The 24,077-nt window shown below is 33.1% G+C and overlaps 2 protein-coding genes and 1 long non-coding RNA gene across 3 annotated transcripts; 2 read left to right on the top strand and 1 right to left on the bottom strand.

Annotated features, from left to right (window-relative positions):
• The first annotated feature begins 3,768 nt into the window (after nt 1-3,768).
• Nucleotides 3,769-4,620, top strand: LOC140888285 (uncharacterized). The gene has a single exon (XM_073295970.1). It carries the CDS (start codon nt 3,769-3,771, stop codon nt 4,618-4,620), a length of 852 nt encoding a protein of 283 aa, XP_073152071.1.
• Nucleotides 4,621-4,714: 94 nt separating this feature from the next.
• On the top strand, nt 4,715-5,773 carry LOC140888284 (uncharacterized). The gene has a single exon (XM_073295969.1). The coding sequence runs from the start codon at nt 4,715-4,717 to the stop codon at nt 5,771-5,773; it is 1,059 nt and encodes a 352-aa protein (XP_073152070.1).
• Nucleotides 5,774-18,713: 12,940 nt separating this feature from the next.
• On the bottom strand, nt 18,714-21,119 carry LOC140886078 (uncharacterized). The gene is made up of 2 exons (XR_012151413.1): nt 20,923-21,119; nt 18,714-18,986 (listed from the first exon to the last, which is right to left on the bottom strand). It is a non-coding gene; the product is annotated as an uncharacterized lncRNA (long non-coding RNA).
• Nucleotides 21,120-24,077: the final 2,958 nt, after the last annotated feature.

Here is a 24,077-nt window from a genome sequence, read left to right as displayed (position 1 = left end):
TAAAATCTTTATAAAACTGGTCGAATTTCATGGGATTTGAGTTTATAAAAATAATTAAATTATTTTTAATAATAAATGTTTATACATTAGTTATAAATTTTAAGTTTTCCTCAAATTTTTTTTACGAAATATCATTTATATAAAATTTATACTATCAAATTCTAAAATATATTTTAAATTTCTGCCAAACATCAAAATGGAATTCCAATTCCATGTATTTAAAATCTAATTTCAAATCAAATTCCAAATTTTAGGCATCCAAACACACTGTTAGTGCACATCGAAAAAATAACGATTGCGAATTATCATGTTATAAAAATATATATAATAATATTATTATTATTATATGAGTAGATCTTTTATTTACGGATCTACGAAGCTCACGGATCACTTAACATAAATCACTATAATTTTTTCATAATCGAATTAGATTAGAGATTCGTTTTATTTTGAACGATAAAACAGTTTGATACGAACTTTTGTATTATTCTAATCGATTCATCAAGTATCCAAGATGAAGGGTGATTAACCGAAATTTTTAAAAAGTTCTAAATTTAAAATATAATTTTAATTATTTTAACTAAAAATAGATAAAATGATACTTAAGACAAAAAAATTTTAAATTCTAGAAAACGTTAAGTGATTAACTGTTTTCTGTGAATTTACCGAATTCTAATGTGATAAAACGGAGTCCCTAACACTAAAAATTATTTCAAATTTTTTTTAAAAAACACACTAAAAATGGTATTGGTAGGTAACAATATTTGCAGTAAATAGTAAGTTGCCAAGGCTCAAATTATTTTCTTTTCTTTTTCTTTTGTTTTTGGAAAATGGTTAAAAGTCATTTTTAACGTATTTACTAAGCGCTTTCTCTTTGAAATTTAGCCTAAATTGCACAAGGTCAGGACACCGCATTTGATCCAATGCTTTTAGCCTTATTGGACCTTAAAAAAAAAAATTGTAAATTTAATGTTTTTTAAATACCAATTTTTCCTATATAATCGAACTTTCACATCAAATTTTGAGCGTGGAAGTAGTAGCACCCGTCCACCACAAACAAATTATGTTTCTCGAGGTATTCTACTACATCTTTATATATAATTGATGCAGTATATACACGTAATATTTTTTTGCATTATTCATGATCTGGTCCAGTTTAACCGATTTATTCCCAAATTATAAATTTTATTTCAAAACATACTTTCTTTGCAAGTACGTAAAATACAAAATATAATTTTAAATTATTTGTATTACCTTTCAAAACAACCCGGTCACCAATCGTTGTCTTCATTCAATAAACTGATTTAATACCACTTCAACAGTTCAACAGTTTGTCTTCAAAAAATAATATTATTTTATCTTATTTTTATTTATTTTTGGTATATAAATATAAACATATTAATAAAAAATTTTATATTTAAAAAAATATATGTCTTTATATTAGGTTTTAAATTTAAAATTTGTTAAATATATTTTTTAAATAAACAAATTTGCTGAACCATTTTAAATTTTTCACCGTTACGCTTATAAAAACATAAGTTAAAAATTTAAACAAAATTATAGTACTGTTGATATACGTTTCATACCTGTCATATTTAAAGAACAAAAAACAACAGTTTTATTTTTAATTAAAATTCTAATCACAATCTTATTGTATCACACTGAAAAGATATTCACTACTTTTGCAATATACACTTTTTCTGCCACCTGCCATAATATCCACTCTATATCATAACTCATTAGTTTAATAATTACAATACAAAGTATGTCTTCACAATCCAAGTCTTATCAAGTGCATTGAATTAAGCTCTTGAATAATGTTTTTATTAATGGATCTGCCATCAATATTCTCTCTCAAATTCTTTATTCACTATTTTATAATTTCATAAAAATCAACTTTAATATCTCAAATTCTATTGAATAATATTTTTATTAATGGATCTGCAATCAATTTAATATCTCAAATTCTCTTTTTTACTTTTTAGTAATTTCATAAAAGTCTATCTGCCAGGTGAATAGATTTTTCTTCATCTTCTCTAAATTTTATGCTCAATTATAATATATTTGTATTACTTCAAAACATTTGAAATAGTTTAACTTTTATATGTAAAATACAAAACATGGTTGTAAATAGTTCATATTAACCTTCAAAACAACTAATATAGAACTTTTCTGTTGAAAAAAAACAACCTATTGCTAAAATATAGGATAAAAATATATATATTTAGAAAATACATAATGTAAAATATAAATTATAAAAATTATGCAAATATGCTACCTTAAATGTACATATGGTTTTTAAAAAATATGTAATAATAATTTGTCTCCATATTTTTATCGGTTCACTGTTCTATATGTATATTTCAATTAATTTTTATTTTTTCAAATTCAATCTTGCAGAAATCAACTTCAATGAAAATAATGTAACTACTAACGTACAACGAGGCCCACGTACACGTCCACTTCTACGTCCACGTAGATATCATAACCTAGCAAGAAATTTCAGCGAATTTGAGAATAATTATCAGTGGCAGTTGCCTCACCCATCACTTTGTGTACACTGTCAAGCTCTATTATTTCATGGTGAAACATCACAATTTTGTTGTCGAAATGGAAATACAAAGTTAGATCCTATTCCATCTCCAGTTGAATTTCAAGAGCTTTATTCTATGAACAATGAAGAGGGCAAACATTTTCGGCAATACATAAGGGCATACAACCATGTTTTCTCTTTTACATCTATGGGAGTCAACGTGGATGAGTCTTTAGCAACACGTACAAATGGAGTTTACTCATTTCGTGTGCATGGATCAATATATCACTCCATTGGAAGTCTTCTACCAAATGAGAACTGTAGGCCACGGTACATGCAGATGTGGATTGTAGACACAGATCATGATATAAACAATAGATTTCAAGAAAATCCAGAACTAAGGCGAGAACTCTTGATCAAGATACAAAAAATTCTTGATGAACACAATCCATTTGTACACGTGTTTCGACAAATTGGCCAGCGTGAAGACATACCTAACTGTAGGCTCATCATTAGGCAACAACAACCTAATGAACATCAATACAATCTACCAACAGCATCTCAAGTTGCAGCCGTTATTGTCGACAATGAATGTGAAGAAAATTTGAATGCTCGAGATATTATTATACAAGGAATAGGTGAAAATCTAATCAGCATTCAAGATATAGTTGGCTACTATGATCCTCTGCAGTATCCACTCCTTCTGCCACATGGAACATATGGTTGGGACATAAATAGTCGAAATATCGATGGTACTCGGCTAACATGCTTAAATTACTATGCGTATATTCTACAGGTTAGCAAAAAAAACCTATCATACTCTATCATTATCCTTTTTAATTAATTTTTTTTTAACATATACATCTAAACTCATATATTCTAATTCTCAATTCACCCAGATAAGAGAACATTCACCATCACTGTTGCTGCGAGGAGGGCGTCTATTTCAACAATATGTAGTTGACAATTATGTAAAGATTGAATCTCAAAGGCTACGATGGATACGTTCAAATCAAAGTGAAATACGTTCAGAACTTTATCAAGGACTACAAGATTGCTTACATGGAGGTGAAAATAATGCAGGTACAATAACATAATAATTATAATATTATTATGCTTTAAACCATATATTACAACACACACACATCTCATGCAATGTTCTAAAAATAAATTCACCAGGAAATGTTGGTACCAGAATCGTACTACCATCATCGTTTGGTGGAAGTCCACGTGATATGTACCAGCGATATCAAGATGCCATGACTTTGGTACAAACATATGAAAAACCCGATATAATGCTTACAATGACTTGCAATCCAAATTGGAGTGAGATAAAGTATCAACTACTCCCTGGGCAATCACCTCAAGACCGTCCTGACTTGATTACAAGGATATTTAGGTCAAAATTTGAAGACTTTAAGAAAGATATTGTAGATCGAGGAGTTTTAGGAAAGGTTCTCTCTTATTCGTATGTCATTGAGTATCAGAAAAGAGGTCTTCCTCATGTCCGTATGTTGATCATATTTCAAAATAATGACAAATTGTGCAGTCCAGATCAATTTGACTCAATTGTGTGTGCTGAAATACCTTCAAAGACAGAAGAACCCAATTTACACAGATCTGTTCTCGCCCATATGGTACATGGCCCATGTGGATTAGTCAATCCTAATTCTCCATGCATGATAAATGAAAAATGTAAGAAGAACTTTCCAAAGCCATTTGCCGAGTATACATCTCGAGGAAATGATTCATATCCTTTGTATCAAAGACATGAAGGTGCACAAGTATCAGTTCCAAACAATCATGAATTTTTCATTGATAATGGTTGGGTTGTCCCATATAATCCGTACCTATTATTGAAATATGATTGTCATATTAATGTTGAAGTGTGTGGAGGAATCAAATGTGTCAAGTACATATACAAGTACATCCATAAAGGTCCTGATCGGGTTGCATTAGAGATACGAAATGGACAAAACTGTGATGAAATCCAACAATACGTGGATGGAAGGTGGATTTGTGCACCTGAAGCATTGTGGAGAATTTTCTATTTTGACTTCAGTAGGATGTATCCTTCAAGTAATTAGGCTTCAATTACATACACCTAACCAACATTTGATTTATTTTCATCCCGAACAACACGTAAGTGACCTAATTGCAGATGATGGTAACTCTAAGACAATGCTTACTGAGTTTTTCAAAATGAATTGTGATTCTCAGTTGACTGGAAAATATTTATATCAAGAATTTCCACAATATTACACATGGATAAAAGCGGGAAAAAAGTGGATTCGTCGAAGAAGCAACAATAAAGTGGTCGGAAGAGTATATGTCGTGTCTCCATCTGAAGGTGAGAGGTTTTATCTTCGTGTCCTTCTAAATCATGTGAGAGGACCAAGATCCTTTGAGGAACTGATGACTGTAAATGAGGTTCGATATTCAACATTTAAAGAGGCTGCTAAAAATAGAGGACTTTTGCAACAAGATGATTATGTCCACCAATGTATGCGAGAAGCATGCTCTGTTAGAATGCCATCTTCCCTAAGAAGATTATTTGTATCCATATTGGTGTTCTGTGAACCAGGCAGAGTTCGAGAACTATGGGATGAGTACCATCCTTATATGTGTGAAGATTATGGTAGAGCAATTTCATCAAGTAACTTCATTATAAACATATTATTGCTTGAGCTACGAAGGTTGTTGCATCAGTACAACAAAAAACTTGATGATTTTGATTTGCCATTATTAAGTGCTGAGTTTCTTGAAGACACACCACTACCTAGAATAATTGAAGATGAACTTTCTATCCATATTTATGATGATGATTTGAGATCAATTGAACGTTTAAATCCTAAACAAAGAATTGCATTTGACACCATCATGGAAAGTATTATTCAAAACCAATCAAAACTTTTTTTCATTGATGTTCCTGGAGGTACTGGTAAGACGTTTTTGTACTGCTCAATGTTGGCACAATTAAGAAAAACCGGTAAAATAATCATTGCGGTAGCAACATCTGGAATTGCTGATACATTGTTGCCAGGTGGAAGAACTGCACATTCACGTTTTCAAATTCCACTTACACCAACCGCATCAACACTTTGCAGAATAAAAAAACAGACAGATCTTGCAGAACTCATAAGGCGTGCATCAGCTGTGGTTTGGGACGAGGCTCCAATGGCAAATCGCTATGCTTTTGAGAGTGTTAATAAGAGTTTCCAAGATATTATGGAAAACTAATTTCCATTTGGAGGGAAGACAATTATTTTTGGTGGTGATTTTCGGCAAGTACTACCGGTTGTTAAACGAGGATCAAAAGCAGCACAGATTGCTGCAAGCATTTCAAGGTCAACATTCTGGCATTGCGTTCAGATAATACGCCTTCAAGAAAATATGAGATCTGCTCAAGATATGGAGTTTTTACAATTCCTCTTGCGTGTAGGTGATGGATTGCAACATACTGTGAATGAGGATTTTATAAAATTACAAGATTCGATTATCATACCATGGGAAGGTGAACAATCTATTCATCAATTGATTGACTCTGTTTTCCTTAATATGATAGATCATGTGAATGATGCAAACTATATGGTTGGAAGATCCATCATCACTCCAAAAAATGTTGATGTTGACATTATTAATGAATTGCTCATTCACACGTTTCCGAGAGAGGAAAGAGAGTATATATCTTGGGATAGTGTAGCAGACGACAATCACAACCTTTTTCAAGAAGAATTCTTGAATTCCCTTAGTCCCAGTGGTTTGCCTCCACATAGAATCATATTGAAAGTAGGAAGCCCTATCATTCTCTTGAGAAATGTTGCACCAGAACTAGGTCTATGCAATGGAATAAGATTAATTTGTCGCAATCTTGGTAGAAATTTTATAGATGCTGAGATCATAACAGGTCCTTATAAGGGTACGAGATATTTTCTACATCGAATGCCTTTGAAAAGTGAAGAAACATCTGGATTACCATTTGAGTTGACACGTCGACAGTTTCCTATTAGACTTAGTTTTGCTTTGACAATAAACAAAGCACAAGGTCAAACGATCCCAAATATTGGCATATTTTTGCGCAACCATGTGTTCAGCCACGGTCAGCTCTATGTTGCACTTTCAAGAGGAGTCTCACAAAATTCTACAAAAATCTTGGTCAAAGATGGAAAATTAGAGCGTCGATCCGGTGTTTACACAAGAAACGTGATTTTCAGAGACGTATTGCTACCTAATGGAGGATGATCAAATTGTAAGTAAGCCAACTTGCTTAGTTAAAAATAACATTCTACACAAATATTAAAATAACTCTATCTTTTTCATTTGTTGTACAGGTGTGCACTAAATTACAAATTTTTTCCAAGACGTTGCCATATACAAATGGACAATACAAATAGTGTGTTACACAAATTTTCCTCTGACAACATCGTCAACCATAATTGATTTGCTTCAGTTAGTTCAAGTAAGAAACTCCATAACAATGATTTTTTTCCCCAAATTTAACCCCATACTAAAATTGTTGTTTACTAATCATAAAATCCGATGCACACATGTTATTGAGCCACAGGCTTATACGTAAACAAAAAACACAAACCAAAGCAAAACACATGATCCTAGGACCCAATTCACGTAAGTAACTCTTTAACCTTGCTATCTTTTGTTCTTCAATGTAGGTTGTTCACAAGTATTATTATTTGTTATTTCTCATAAAATAAATCATAAAATAAGGCTGATTATTTGGTGTTTTTTTTGATAATATATTCGAATTATAAGTTTATAAAAATTTTCATACGAACATTGCATATTATATGATTATAATATTGTTTGTTACATTTTCAAAATATACTTTACTTTACATTGTCAAATTTTTTTTACAATTCCAACAATGACAAGTGTTTTAATGTATGTTATATGTTTTTTTTGTTTATTTGTGTATTTGAATTCCTGTTATTTTTTTCAATATTGTCCAGTTTGTGATTTTAATATTATATTTATGGATACAATTATGTGCCATTTTAATTTTTATTAGTATTTTGCATTGTATGTCTCAGCATTTCCTTTTATCTCAAGATTTTTTAACTTCTTTTCCAATATTTCTTATTAACATTAGCATGACATTAAATTTATCATATTAATTTCCTCATATTTTTTAATTCTATTTCATGGTTTAGTAAATAAATTCTATATTTCTCATTGTCAATTTATGTTTGAGTGTTATTTATGTCGGATTTGATAGTTTATTAGATAGATTTTAATTGAAATAATTCTTTTATTTCCAATCGTTTTTTTCTTCATCTATTTCTTACACTAAAGTTGGATGCAGGTAAAAACCTTAGGATATCAAAGGTCATTTCACTACATTTCAGCAGTTTATTTTCTACTCTATGTCTGGGTAGATATTGTCGGATACATTTTTCCATCAAACTTCAAGATATTGAAGGTGATTTTGCTCCATCTATGGATAATAAATTTTTTTCAGTATTCACTAATACTCAATTCAAAATTTCAGAGCAGTCATGCAAAGAAATGGTCGCGGCTATCAAAACCTAATGCTTGGAGTATAAGTATCACTCTTAAAAGGAAATCTATGTTGTGTGAAATTGTGATGTAGTTACTTTGTACAACTATATATTCGATGATGGTGAATTGATCTACTTGGATCAAGTGGATGTAGGATCACATTGATCCGAACCACTATACGTCTTTTTGTAGTCTTTATATTTGCACATCACATGCTCCAGAAAACACCAAAACTCAATCAAAAATTAAATATTTAATACACTAATTATATTGCACTACAACTAAAATATTCAAAATTTTAAAACACACACAACTCAATAAACTACTTTTATAATAAAAAGTTCATATACAAATATGTACACCCAAAGTTTATATATTTCGTTATACACATGCAACGCATGTGCCTCGGTTGCTAGTAATAATAATGCTCCCAATGGCTGATCTAGTTAATTGAGCAGGTGAGTATTTGACAGAAATAAGGAGTTCAATTTTTTTTTCCGACATCTTTTTGGATTAGTCTGTTACCTGGTTAGCCTAGTTTGCAGAATATTACGTTAATTCGAAAGTTTACTTACATTGTGTTTGGAATCACGGATTTACATGGAATTTGGTGAAATTTGGAATTGAAAATACCGTTTTAGTGTTTGGCAAAACGAGACTTCAAAACGGGATTGATATTTGATAGGATTTCATGAGATTTCATTTAACTAAGTGAAATCTTTATAAAACTGGTCGAATTTCATGGGATTTGGGTTTATAAAAATAATTAAATTATTTTTAATAATAAATGTTTATACGTTAGTTATAAATTTTAAGTTTTCCTCAAATTTTTTTTACGAAATATCATTTATATAAAATTTATACTATCAAATTCTAAAATATATTTTAAATTTCTGCCAAACATCAAAATGGAATTCCAATTCCATGTATTTAAAATCCAATTTCAAATCCAATTTCAAATTTTAATTTTTTTAGGCATCCAAACACACTGTTAGTGCACATCGAAAAAATAACGATTGCGAATTATCATGTTATAAAAATATATATAATAATATTATTATTATTATATGAGTAGATCTTTTATTTACGGATCTACGAAGCTCACGGATCACTTAACATAAATCACTATAATTTTTTCATAATCGAATTAGATTAGAGATTCGTTTTATTTTGAACGATAAAACAGTCTGATACGAACTTTTGTATTATTCTATCGATTCATCAAGTATCCAAGATGAAGAGTGATTAACCGAAATTTTTAAAAAGTTCTAAATTTAAAATATAATTTTGATTATTTTAACTAAAAATAGATAAAATGATAATTAAGACAAAAAAATTTTAAATTCTAGAAAACGTTAAGTGATTAACTGTTTTCTTTGAATTTACCGAATTCTAATGTGATAAAACGGAGTCCCTAACACTAAAAATTATTTCAAAAGTTTTTTAAAAAACACACTAAAAATGGTATAGGTAGGTAACAATATTTGCAGTAAATAGTAAGTTGCCAAGGCTCAAATTATTTTCTTTTCTTTTTCTTTTGTTTTTTGGAAAATGGTTAAAAGTCATTTTTAACGTATTTACTAAGCGCTTTCTCTTTGAAATTTAGCCTAAATTGCACAAGGTCAGGCCACCGCATTTGATCCAATGCTTTTAGCCTTATTGGACCTTCAAAAAAAAAAATTGTAAATTTAATGTTTTTTAAATACCAATCTTCCCTATATAATTGAAGGAAAAAACATGTGATGCCGTAAGTTTGTTTTATTGTAATTTTAGATTTTTTTTTTTGGTCGAGTCTTAATTTACTAGTTTTATTTGTTTGTAATTTCAGTGTATTTTTTTTTTGAAGTATGATGTCACATTATCACTTTGACGAAATAACGACTAAAATTAGGATAAAAATGCAAATCAATGAATTAAAACTAGAAATTGATAGTTAAAAATTTTAAATCACAGTAAGGGAGGACAATTTCACAATTTTTCCTGTAACGACGTCCAGGTTGGGAAAGAAAGTTGCTCACACTTAAATTACAAAATTAGAGATTTTATATTAAAATTTCCAAATATCAATTATTAAAAATTAATTTTAAAAAAAAATACAAAAAACTATGCAAGTATTTGTATTAAAATTTTAAATTTTTTCTCTCTTTTTGATGCGGCCAATAAATTGACTACTTGAATCAAGTGGAATTCGGGTAGTCCACTAAAACAAGAGGTTTAAACTCGATCGATCTACTGCTCCAATGGATAACTTAAAATTTTTGAAATCTACTACTTTATCTCATAAGAATTGTCAACTGCTTCACGAACATACGTTAAAATCTCTTGAAATAATCAAGAGTAGAAAGCTTTTTGAATCAAAAATTACCCCTCAAATTGAGAGAATGTCATATATTTATACGAGATTTTAATGGTCACAAAAGGCACATTAAACCCTTTTAGGGCTAGATATTACCAATTGAGTCTATTAGGTTAAGAGTGTACAGGTCAAAGTAGTATAAGATGGGTGATCTCCTGAGAAGCTCTAGTACATCAAGATGTTGATGTTGTTGCACTGTTTGATCTGATTGGTTAGGTGAGCTGAAAAAAAAAACCAGATCTAACGAGTAATACTATCTCTGTCCCTCTGCTGGAGACAGGGCCGACAGTAGGAGAATGAAAAAATGGATCTCGAGAGGATATGAGACATCACCAGCAATAAGAAACACCCCTCTCTAGACTGTCGGGTTGTTAGGAAAATTAAATGATAAGACTGATCTCAAAGAGAAATAAGACAACACCAACAGTAAGACACACCCTTCCTAGACTCATGAGATTAACAACTCGATCCATCTCTGCTGTCACAAGTATAATGAAATAAAGTTGCGCCTTGATTAACATCTATAACTTTTGACCTAACAGTAAGCGTTTGATCCCCTAACAGAGTCCTTCAAAGACCAAACACTCCTAATTAGGTCCTTGATTTATCAAATCACTTTAATGAAAAAAACAACCATGTTATCAATTAACAATTAATTATTTTAATTAAATATGATACCCATCACTTTTGTTATTTATCTAGCGTAAAAATCAGTTAGGGGAGGGGGAGGTGGTGGGGGTGGATAAAGAAAAGATGACTCAATATATTATTTTTAGGGTAAATTGCTTATAAATCCCTAAACATATAATCAACTTATTTATAAATTCCTACCTAATTAAAACTTAGTTTTCATTTCCTGAAGAGAAAAACTTTTTTCACAAATCCTCAATATACTCTTATTTTTTTTAAATATATATATATATATATATAATAAAAAAAATGGATAATAAAAACAAAACTAATCCAAATAGTATATATATAAAAATTCAAATTAAAATCAAAGAACATAAACCATATCATATACATGCTTATGTTGATACATGAGCAAGTATGTGTTTAGGAAGCAAACATATACTTCCAAATCATTATTGGAAGAAATATGATAAAAGATTAAAAGTTCGAATAGGAGATGGATCAATAATCATGCTTGATACAGTAGCAGAACAATTAAAAATAGAAATTGAGAAAACAAAATTTGTAATACCCATTATATACCAAATAGAATCAGAAATGAACATTATAATAGAAAATAACTTTTTAAGAGAATATCTTCCTTTTACACAATTTGAAAATCACATAACTTTAAACAAAGGATCATCAATGATTTACATTCCTAAAATACGAACATCATTTTGTGTAGAAAATGAAAGATTTACAAAGAATTTTCATAAACGAAATACAAATCCAATAGAACTAAAAATAGAAAATATTTTAACGATTAATCCTGAAAAAGAAATAATGAAGAAATTTCATGATATTTGTTCTGAAAATCCTCAGGACAAAATTAAGAAAAAAAAACAATTCATTGCTTCAATAAAACTCAAAGACCCTAATATTACAATTCGTGAAGCACCAAGAAGATGTAACATGGATGATGTAAAAATATTTGAAAAGGAGGTTCAAGAATTATTAAAACTTAAGATAATTATCCCTATTAAGAGTCCACACTCTTCACCAGCCTTTTATGTCAGTAAAAAAGATACTAATAAGAAAAGAATGGTAATTGATTATCGAAAAATGAATAAAGCAACAATTATGGACGAATATTATATCCCAAATAAGAATGATTTACTATCTTATATAGGAGAAATGAAATATTTTTCCAGTCTAGATTGTAAATCAGGATTCTGAAAAATTCAGCTAGAACCACAAACACAATTACTTACAATATTCAATTGTCCAAAAGGACAGTATCAATGGACTGTATTACCTTTCGGACTCAAACAAGTACCAGGTATCTTTCAAAGATATATGGATTAATCTTTTAAATCATATGTAGATTTTTGTTGTGTTTACATAGATGACATATTAATTTACTCAAAAACACTAGATCAACATTATAAAGACCTCATGATTGTATTAGATATTTGTCATAAAGATGGAATTATACTTTCTGAAAAGAAAGCACAATTGTTTAAAACAAAAATAAATTATATATTTAGGACTACAAATAGAAGACGGAAAACATTGTTTACAACAACATATACTTAAGAAAATTCACGATTTTCCTAGTAAAATCAAGGATAAAGATCAATTAAGAAGATTCTTAGGATCCAACCTAAAGATTTGGATTGACATTTAATTCAAACTCGCACACTTTTTTTTTTTCATTTCTATTAAAATAGTCTCTATACTAACACTAGTCTCATACATAGTAGTTATATTAAAAATAATGTATATACAAACATATTTTTTTATTTAAAAAATAAATTTAAATTTTTTTTATCATTTATAATTTTTTGAATTTTAATTACAAAACCTCACGAGATTTAAAATCATATTTATTAAAAAATTTAAATAAATATTATAATACATGACAAAAAAATATATTATTTTATTGATCATAAATTGAAAATAACAATAATTATTTTTTATGATTAATTCATTATTTATTTTATAAAATTTGATGTTTTAATAATTTTTATATATTTTTTAATCTGTAGCTTAATTTTTATTATAACTCAAAATTTTCGATAGTGATTTTATTCACTTTAATATACATATTTATATACAATAATAATAATAATAATAATAATAATAATAATAATAATAATAATAATATATTATTATTATTATGATTGATATATATTGACTTGATATATTGACGTAGTTTTAAAAATTTATTATCACGAATGTGTGTGTGTATATATATATATATTATAAATAAGGATACTATATAAAATTAAATATATTCAAATTTTATAGAGTTATATTAATTTTTTAATTACAATAAATTTAATACTACTTTTCGATTTTTGTAAACCAAATTGATAAATAAAAATTACTTACATTGATAGAATTTTTTTTTTTAAAAATAGAATTATTTTATAGAAATATAAATAGAAGTTATTGACACTCGATTAATAATTCTAAAAAATAAATAAAAATCAAAATCATGAATTACAAAATTCATAAGGTTCTAGAAAAAGTTTACAAATGTCAATAAAAGTCATAAAAAACAAATCTGCAAGATCTGTGAAAATCTTTAAAAGTCTGGGAGATTCTATAAAAGTCTGTAGAAATCCATCAACTCCACAAAAGTTTATCATTTAAAAAAATTCAGTAAATCTCTGCAACGAATACACAATGTATTATTGATAATTGATATAATTCAACACAACCTGTGAAAATTTTTAAAAGCCTGTGAGATTCTATAAAAGTCTGTAGAAATCCATCAACTCCATAAAAGTCTATCATTTAAAAAAATTCAGTAAATCTCTGCAACGAATACACAATTTATTATTGATAATTGATATAATTCAACACAACATCTAACACATTGTCAAAATCTTTATTGCAAGTCGTTATATCCCTGTTAAAATGTTTGGATGAACTTATAAAATATATAGGAATAATATGGAGAAGTAAAATATAAAAATAATATTTTTTTTTAAAAAAAATAGAGGTGACCTTACTTTTTTAAAAATAACTTATAAGCTGTTTGACAAAAAAATTGCCAAACAAATTCAAAGAGCTTATAAGCTCTGAAACAACTTATAAGCTGTTTTCAAGAGCTTATAAGCTGTCCCAAACACCCTCTTAATTCAAACTGCAAAAACAAATTCCATTGAAAAATACATGCACAAACACAGAACTTCTACTATTAAACTGAAGTAGAAAGGCATATTGCTCCCATTGTTAGTTGTTTCGTCTTACTTTTAATACAACACTCCAATAGTACTCTTCTTGCCGAACATACTTGCTCCATATGTGGAATACATCACAGTTGTAAGTAAAGGGAATTTGAACAACACGAATGATGTCACTGGCAAGCAAGACAATGCACCAACTGGTACAAGAAACAAATTAGATCTGTCCCTTATTGTAATATATATAGTTGCGCCAAAGGAGACATCATGAATGTAATGGAAGCAAGTAGGCCGAGGCATAATCTCTTGGGCAAAACGCACATAAAATCTTCTTCTGCATAACCGGAATTCAGGATCGAAATGAATATGATCAGGGAAGCAGTGGATGTGAACATGGAAATAGAGTTTGAGATTATTCCAAAAAAGTCATCATGAACACCTCCTGGTACTGTGAAGGCAGCAATGAACATGAGTATAGCAATAAATATAGCAGCAAGCCAGCAATGGCACACGAGGTGGCAGTCTTTTTCATCCATTTTTTCCTTGATATTTCAAATCTTGGTGCTTCTCGGTAAACAATATCTGAGGAGATTTTCCTGCATGCTTTGTTTCGCTGACTCCTATGGGAAGGACTAACAAATGTTTCCATTTCCTGTATGATAGTGTGCATGCTCAAGGAAACAACTATATACTACAGAAAAAGATCCACCAAATGACCAAATGGTGGATATGCATATATATATATAACTCACCTACAAGCACTTGAACTCGTCAAATGCTTGTGTAAGGCACTGGAATTTTTGCTCCCGATGATGCTGCAACAATCTACCGACATGCCATAATTATGGGGACGAACGGAGGCATACATGAAGTCATAGAGCTGATAATAGAGATGTTTCCCAATGCATTATATGCAGTAGAATAAAAAAGTACTGGATGTACCATTTTTCATTTGGCAACAAAACTACGTTTTGAAAATGTATTTAATCTCCTTTATCGCATGAATGACCAAAAAGAAAAATTGAGGAACTTAAATGACAATTTCGGAAACAATGTTATGCACATGTACGTGCGGAACTAGCCCCTCTTCATAAACTCAATCTTGTTCCTGGTGCAGCTTTACAAATGCAACGTGAATTACAATGGTTTAAGGTACGTACTAGATCTTATTTTATATATACACTATAAGAAAAAAGCTCATACACAATACTTAAAAGACAACGATTTTTTGTAAAAAGCGTTGTTTTTTTTAAACAATGCTTTCTGTGAAAAGCGTTGTCTATATATTTTTTTTATTTATAAAAGACAGTGCTTTCTCGAGAAAGCATTGTTTATAAGTGTTTTTTTGGGTTAAAGATGTATGAGCGTTTTTTTTTACTATCTACAACAACGGTTTTTAAAAAACGTTGTGAATGAACTTTGTATACACTTACACGCGAAGCCCAATTAACCCATAACCCCTACCCATCGCGCCTTTCTTCCTTTCCTTACCCAGCTGGTGTGTCGTCTCTCCAGATCGGAAGAAAACCCCAACCCGCCGCCCCTCTCTTCCTCTCCTTACCCAGTCGCTGTGTCGCTGCTCCAGCTACCAGGAACATAACAGCGAATCTAGTAACCTTGTTCCCTAACCTTGCGCCTTCTTCCCTGCTCCAGATCGAAAGAAAACAACAGAGTTTTCTTTTTGCTTGAATATGTGTTCTTATACCGCGGACCTTCTGGTCGGGGTGGTTGTTAATGTTGCTCTAGTTGGTATGGTGGCACCGTATGCTCGAATTGGACAACCATCTGTATCTCAAGGATATCTCGGCCGTATGAAGAGAGCTTATGGGGCTCTTCCTAGCAGGTTTCCACCCTTCTTATTAAATAGAGAATATTAATTTATGAAATTGGAGCATTTGTCTTTAGATTACTCAGGGGGATGCTATCGGGCAAATTATTCAAAGTTTATTTGTGTTTAGCTTACTTCCTCGCAGATGAATGTGAAAAGAAACTGAAAGTGGGGTTTTTGTTTTGCCAAGAAACTGGGTACTCATATATTTCCGAGAATATGCAATATTATCAGATAGATTCGATCCAAGAAGCAAGATAGGTTGGAACTAATATGCATGTCTAGTATGTAGAAATTTTGTTTTTATATACACTTAACATGAATCCAAAGTTTGTGGATTATTCATAGGTGTTATTTATAAGGGTTTAATTAAGCAATTCATGGTGTAAAAATAAATACAACAGGTTTAATTAAGCAATTCGTGCTAAAAAGTTGTATTTTAAAAAAGAGAACACTTTTTTATCCATTAAAAAAACGTTGTCTTTGCTAACAAATACAACGCTTTTAAAGCGTTGCTTTTATGTGTTGTAAAAGCGTTGTCTTTGCAAAAACAACAACATTTTTAAGGCGCTGCAAAGGCGTTGTCTATACTATAAAAAACAAAGCTTTCTAAGCGTTGCAAAGCGTTGTATTTGCTAAAAAAGACAACGTTTTTTTTGCGTTGTCTTTGAGCGAACTTTTTACAACAGCACTATTAACAACGCTTTTTCAGCCACATAGACAACACATAAAAAACGTTGTCTATGACCTTTTTCTTGTAGTGTTGCTTGATATTTTTTGAATGACTGTTGTCTAAATTCCAACCCGATATTTTGATAAGCATGTTTCTCAATCTCTTTTCTTGAAGGATCGTTTATGAATTGCAGCTTGATATTTTGGAGAACCTGGATCTCTGTTCAGGGAAGGACTATATATTTTTTTTCATAACATATCTTTTTTAATATGAAATATGTCTTGGCTTGCAAGACATAATTTATCTCTTAAATTATTTTCCTTCTTGATAGGATTTTATATAATAGTTTTTCCTTTCTAGATTATCAACTCTATTAAACTCAAGATATAATCTCTTATATTCAAAAGATTTTATTTCCTTATGAAAATATTCTTTCCTTGTTTTGCAGGTATCTATTCAAGAAATACTATCTATGTCAAAACAAGCCTATATATATTGAAGAATAGATGTTGCATACACACACACACACAAAGAGAGAGAGAGAGAGAGCTTGAATATTATTATGAAAAATTCATGTAGTCGAGTATAAGCATTTTGCGGTGCAACCTTGAAGTGTTGAAGACGCTCGTAGAACACTTGTGTAAAGTGTTGTCTGAAGAGTTGCTCGTAGATATTAATTTCGGCTTTAACATAATTTGCATCTTTGGTTTTAATTTGTTATTTTTTATTCAAAATGTAGGATGTAATTTGTCCCCTTAACGTGTTAAGGGAGTTGGGTTTTGAGTATTCACTATTATTATTTTTATGTGTAAATTGACATATTTGGCTAGTTAATCTTTTTCCCCGAGGCATCACATGCACAAGTATGTATACTTCTGCATAATTTTTTTTGTCTTAATTTATTCCTTAAAATATATGTTATATTATTTATTATGTTGCATGTTATCTTAGGTGTGTACACTTGACGTTACTCTCTAAGATTTTGGTTATTTGTGTTTAACATGATAAGTACTATGGACGTGCCACTTGTCAATACTAGATTGCGACCACCAGATCAAGATGGAACCATCTACGTTCTTAGGAAAGTTAAAATGAGAGTTTACATCAAATTCTTAGATGAAAGAGCATGGAAAAGTGTTGTCGATGGTTGTAATCCACCAAAAAATGGTTGATAAAGATGGTGACAGTTTGATTAAACCAGAAAGTGAATGGAAGACCGATGAAGTCCAGATTTTGAACTACAACTCAAAGGCATGGAATGCTATTTTTACCTCGGTTGATATAAACATGTTCAATCTGATCTCAAATTGTGTCTATGCTAAGGATGCATGAGAAATCCTTCAAAAATACCGTGAAGGATCTGAGAGTGTGCGTAGAATCAAGTTAAGAATGGTAACCACCAAATTTGAAAACATGAGAATGAAAGAAACTGAAACAATTACTTCATATGATCGTCGTTTGCGTATGAAACTTACAACCTTGGTAATCTGATCTCAAATAAGAAATTGTTGAGAAAAAAGTTTTAAAATCACTCCCTACGCATTCGACATCTAGATATGTGTAATTTATGAAGCACGAGACGATGACAAGCTTGGATTAGATGAATTGATGAGCTCCCTTCGAACGTTTGAGATAAACTTGGATATAAAAAATGACAAAGGTAAGACTATTGCTTTTCAAGTATCTAATGACTCTTACAATGATTGAAACAACCCTAACCTCTAATTTAATTAAATAAATGAGAAGGAGGAATTTTGAAGTATTATTATTATTATTATTATTATTATTATTATTATTATTATTATTATTATTATTATTATTATTATTATATATATTATTATTATTATTATTATTATTATTATTATTATTATTATTATTATATATATATATATATATATATATATATTTAAAAAAAATTCGACATGACCTATCTGTTTATAATCAAACCTACCTGTCTCAACTCAACATTTCAAAATAAAATAAAGACTCTCAAAAGATAAGAAACATAACATGGTAAGCATAAGAAACTGTTTGGTTACAGTCCCAACTACAAAGAAGTGAGAAAAGAATAACACGTTTACATGTCTAGAACCAAATGCAGTGAATCACATCCTGCTAACAAACTGGAAGATAAACAAATGTAAATCATTCTTTATTACAGGCAACTCAATACAGAAAAGTAACGGGAAGCCACGGTCATGGATGTGCTCTGCCAGATGCTATTAAACCTGGAGGTCCTGCCCCTCAGTCCCCTGGGAAATCATCCTCACCTGCACCAAGCAGATGTAGTGAGCCTAAATACTCAACAAGAATATGTGATGAAATAACGAGTAATAAATATTCATGCACACACAATTAAAAATAACATATACTGAAAATACATTATTTTTCCCTAACTGAATCTCTAACAAAAGGGAGTACTTGAAAATATCGCATGCAAGACTGAATCTAACTGAAACTGAACTTAAACTGCAAGTGCATAGCAAGGCTGAACATGTGGACTGAAAAGACTGAACTGAGAATTAATAAACTGGACTGTAAACTGATAAACTAAACTGTAAACTGATAAACTGAACTGTGAACTGATAAACTGAACTGTAAACTGAAAAACTGTAAACTGATAAACTGAACTGACTGTGAACTTAGATCATTGATTGTGGCCCTTTTCTTTAGTTTTGATCAATCAATTGCTGCAGTATACTATGCCGACAAGGAAATCAGGATTTCTCCCAACCCGTCTTGCCCCGTGTTGATATGGGAAGCCAAGATTTCTCCCAGCCCACCCAAACCCATGAGGTGGTAAGGAAAGCTAGGATTTCTCCCAACCCGTCCATAACATGAGTTGGTAAGGAAAGCCAGGATTTCTCCCAACCCGTCCATACCCTGATAAGCACAATCAACTCTCCTTAATCAAAAATACTTTCTTCCTTGACTTGACTCGAAGATTTGGACTGAACTCAAGAAATGACCTTCTTTGCAAACTTTTACTCGATACTCAGATAAATGAATTAAGATGGTTGACATGGATGTTGATTTAGATGGCAAACCATAGCTTAGAATCTAGCCTGTACTCTTTGGCACTTAGGACGTATCCCAAGCAATCCACTTGGAATACTTATAACTTATAAAATTCTTAGTCAAAACGAATTTCGCTTGAAAGCATGGTTCCCAAGCACTCTATGCTCAACTAGAAAGTCATCCTCGAGGTACAAATCCTATCCAATAATCTCTGAAAATAATGTTTCCGGGCAGCAACACTTAACATTTAAAATCCCGCACCTTAACATAAATAGCTTAGAACATCACCAAAACTTAACCGAACTAGTTCCCGCTTGAAACGACATTTCTCTAGCATCCTAGACTATTTCTAAGCCCTAGCCCTCAACCAAAACATGAGTGTAACCCTGCCTTAAATGATCATTTCCGGACAGCCCTATGCTTGATCAATTTCCGCTCACCCATGTCTTAGTTCATCTCCCTTTCTAGGCTCCTAAACATTGAATTCACAGGTTCCAAACCTATAGCCTAAGACCAAGGCCAATTCTCAGCCCCATTCAAACCCCTAACACCGACCCCTTACAAGCTAACACCCAAGCTCGGATGTCAACCCTGCCTAAGAACTGACCCCAGTCCTAGAGTAAATTCCCATCTCGAGGCAGCCCCTACCTTAGACAAATCCCTGCTCAAGACAACCCTGTCCTAAGTCAATACCTAGCTCGAATCATCCCTTCCCCAGCCTCAGAATCACCCGATTTCCTTGACATCAAATCCACAGCCCCTCACCTCAACGTTTGCCAGCCAACTCTCACACCCTAGGTGCTACCATGTGAGCTACATCTCAATCATGGTAGCCCCTAAAACACCATCCAACCATCAAACAAGCTCACGAAAAACATGCCCCAGCATACGGAAAAATAGAGAATCTCGGAACAAGGGAATTGCAACAAATAACCAAACTTCTACTCACACTTAGCCAACACAGGATTAATAACATGAAATGACACAAGCAAGTGCGGGATGTCAAAAGAGGAATCAAAATTTCGAATCGGCAGAAACCCAAAAAGAACCGAGCTTGAACGAGAGCCATCAAGAAATCTGTGAAGAGTCGTGCAACTACCTAAATCCAGACAAAGAACGAGTTGCAAGCAAGAAAACAAACATTCAATGTAATAATCTACTTGGTGGCCAAAAAGCCCATATTCTTGCCTCGGCTCAAAAATCAGAAATGGAGGGCAGGGAACTCGGTTGAGCTGTGATCGCTGGAAAAAGGGAAGATGGAGCTCAATTAGTCTGCCTGGAGAGGTGCTTCGCCAGGAAGGATGACTGCTAGCGGCAGCCGGAAGCTGGAATGGAAGAGGGAACCTGAGAATGACCGCGTGAGGGAATGGAGAGGAGAAAATGAGAGGCCCTCGTCTGATGTTTGGAGAAGAGAAAAAAAAACATACAGGGCCGGTTGTTTTGGGCTAAGGGGATTTCTTTAATGGGCCGTTATCATTTGGGTGAGTGCAAGTACCTATTGGGCCGGGTCAACACATATGATTAAGCGGGTAGGAAGCATAATACATAGAATATAATATGTAGTATTGTAGTAGCCCGTAACCAAAATCAGTAATTAAGGAATTAATCATAATTACTTGAATAGAGTTCGGAAGCTCCGAAGGTAGGTTCAGAAGTTCCAAACAGGATCGGAAGCTCCGATCATATTACGTCAGGCATGACGATTGGCTAAATCGGAAGCTCCGATCAGGATCGGAAGCTCCGATCACCCCTATCCGAAGTCAAAAAGTGATATTTTGACACATGGCAGATCAGGATCTTTGGAAGCTCCGATGGCAGGATCGAACGTTCCGATCGAGGTTCGGACGTTCCGATCGAGGATCGGAAGTTCCGATCATTGTCTATAAATAGAGGGCCGGGGCTTTATTTCCAATTTCCAATTCCAAGTATTTACCTCTCCTTTCTAGTCTATTCGAGTTGTTCTAGCCTTCCTAGGCTTGACCCGGCGGTCGGCGAGGCGTTCGAAAGTCGTAGCAGAGTTGTGCCCAAGTTCTGGAGGCATCGGCATCAAAGGGCTAACGACGGACGAAGGTATAGCTTTTGCTTCCTATAAATATTTAGGAGTATGCAATAGCTTAGTTAAGGCTTTTAGAGCACTTTAATGATAGCAGTATCATTTGGCAGTGTAGAGCAGACTATAGGCGTAGAACTAGAGTTGGTAGAGCTTGCACTGTTTTGAGGTACGGAAGTACTGTTCGAGATATCCTGACTGAGTATGCATGTATTATGTGACTGCATGATTTATATGTCATTGATTTATGCTGCATTCATTTGCATACTGAGCTATCTCCTTCAAGATGTTTGTTAGTAGGGTTTTTCCCTATCCTGTTAGTGGTTGGACTTCCATCGATTTGGGTCTGGCATATCCACTGGTATTATGGTATGGGAGCTACCTCCTGAAGCGAAGACACAACGTGCTACATACCAGGGCCCGGTCTGTCTCTGTTATCTGATCCTTGACCTCGAGTTTATAGGGAGTTCACTTTGCATGCATGTATACTCATACTCTCGTACTTAGCGTTTTATGCTCACGTCTCGTACTCTGTATTTCTGGACACCTTATTCCATGGGGCAGGTTTGCAATTGGACGAGGCGGGTGGATCCAAGAGGGGCTAGTCAGTGGTTGACCAGCTGGAGCTTCGTCTAGGTTTTATTTCTGTTGTTTTGAGGTTGATACAACTATTCGATTTGGTTGTATATTATTTGGATAAATTACAGATTCCTTTCTTTGGGATTGTATTATGTTTATGGTTTCCGCAGTTGAATTCTAATTACTGTTTTGATTAAGTTAATTGCATGCCTAAGTTTTGTTTAGTAGGTGATCCGGTTAAGGGTCACTACATTTATGGTATCAAAGCATGCATAGTATTCTTGGGATTTAGACTCTGCGTAAGGTAACTGTGAGGTACTTTTGTAGATGTCAGATCGTGACGACCGGAGTTCTCATGGCAGTATTGGTGGGCGTTGGGGTGATGCCGACCGGGAGCCTCGTCGAGAACGGCGTCATCGTCATCATGACGACGAGCGTTTCACTGTGCGTCGATTCTTAGCTATGGGTCCTAAGCCCTTAGTTGGAGGTGAGTCTCCGGAGGATGCGGAGAACTGGTTAGACCGCATGGAGACGACTTTTCAGACTTTTCAATGCACCGAGGAGCAGAAGATGGAGACCCTGGGTTATCTTCTGGATGGACGTGCGCGCAGGTGGTGGAGGTTTACTTCTGCACCTTTTGTTGCGGCAAGAGGAGTGGCCACCTGGGCCGAGTTCCGCACAGCTTTTCAGAAGCTTTATTTTCCTCCTGCACTTCGACAGTCGAAGGCAGGCGAGCTACTGAGTCTGCGACAGGGAGCCATGTCTATCGATGAGTATCAGCAGAGGTTCTTTGATCTGCTATCCTATTGCCCCGAGATTGCTGACAGCTCTGGGATGAAGTATAATCTGTTCCTTCAGAGCCTTAACCCTGAGATCCATGATCGTGTGGCGGTTGGCGACGACATGTCCTACGAGGGTTTGGTGAGCTGTTGTCACCAGGCAGAGGACAACATTCGGTAGAATAGGTCTTTCCCTCAGTCGACGCCTGCTAGTTCTTTGGGTCCCCGTGCCCAAACTTTCAAGAAGTCTGGATCTACTTCTTCCTCTGGTTCTGGAGGTGTTGTCCGTTTCGGTAAGAAGGACAAGTGTGATCACTGTGGGAAGAACCATCCATCCGACAAGTGCCGTAGAGCTACTGGAGCTTGTTTCCATTGTGGAGAGACTGGTCATATCCGAAGAGATTGTCCACTATCTGGGGGAGGCGGTTCTGGATCTAGTTCAGGATCTGGTTCTCAGGCCACCGTACAGCAGAGGTCGCAGGGACAGCCTGCTGGGAGTTCTCATTTGAGGCCACGAGCTTTTGGCCAGGTGTTTGCCCTGAGACATGATCAGGCAGTGGAGGAGAATGAGAAAGTCATCGCAGGTACATTTCTGCTTTATGGTATATCTGCTCTTGTACTTATTGACACTGGTGCATCTCATTCCTTCATTTCTGCACGTTTTGTTAAGAGGCATAAGTTACCATGCATTGCACTAGACGTAGTGATGTCTGTTTCTACTCCGACGGGCCAATCTGCTTTGGCTAATCGTCTAGTGATGGGTTGCCCTTTAGAGTTTGAAGGAAACATTCTGTTAGCGAATCTCATGGTCCTGGCGATGGACGACTTTGATTGCATTCTGGGAATAGATATGTTGACTACCTATCGAGCTTCAGTGGACTGCTATTAGAGATTAGTACGCTTTCATCCGGAGGGGAGTGAGAGCTGGTTTTTCT

The sequence above is a fragment of the Henckelia pumila genome, chromosome 3, assembly GCF_033568475.1.
Source record: "Henckelia pumila isolate YLH828 chromosome 3, ASM3356847v2, whole genome shotgun sequence".
In the NCBI taxonomy this organism is placed as follows: Eukaryota; Viridiplantae; Streptophyta; class Magnoliopsida; order Lamiales; family Gesneriaceae; genus Henckelia; species Henckelia pumila.
Note: the sequence above shows the minus strand (reverse complement) of the source record. Positions and strands in the feature narration are given on the sequence as shown.

Coding starts and splice junctions, on each gene's coding strand:
- LOC140888285 (XM_073295970.1), top strand. CDS start 3,769: ATGTACCAGCGATATCAAGATGCCATGACTTTGGTACAAACATATGAA.
- LOC140888284 (XM_073295969.1), top strand. CDS start 4,715: ATGCTTACTGAGTTTTTCAAAATGAATTGTGATTCTCAGTTGACTGGA.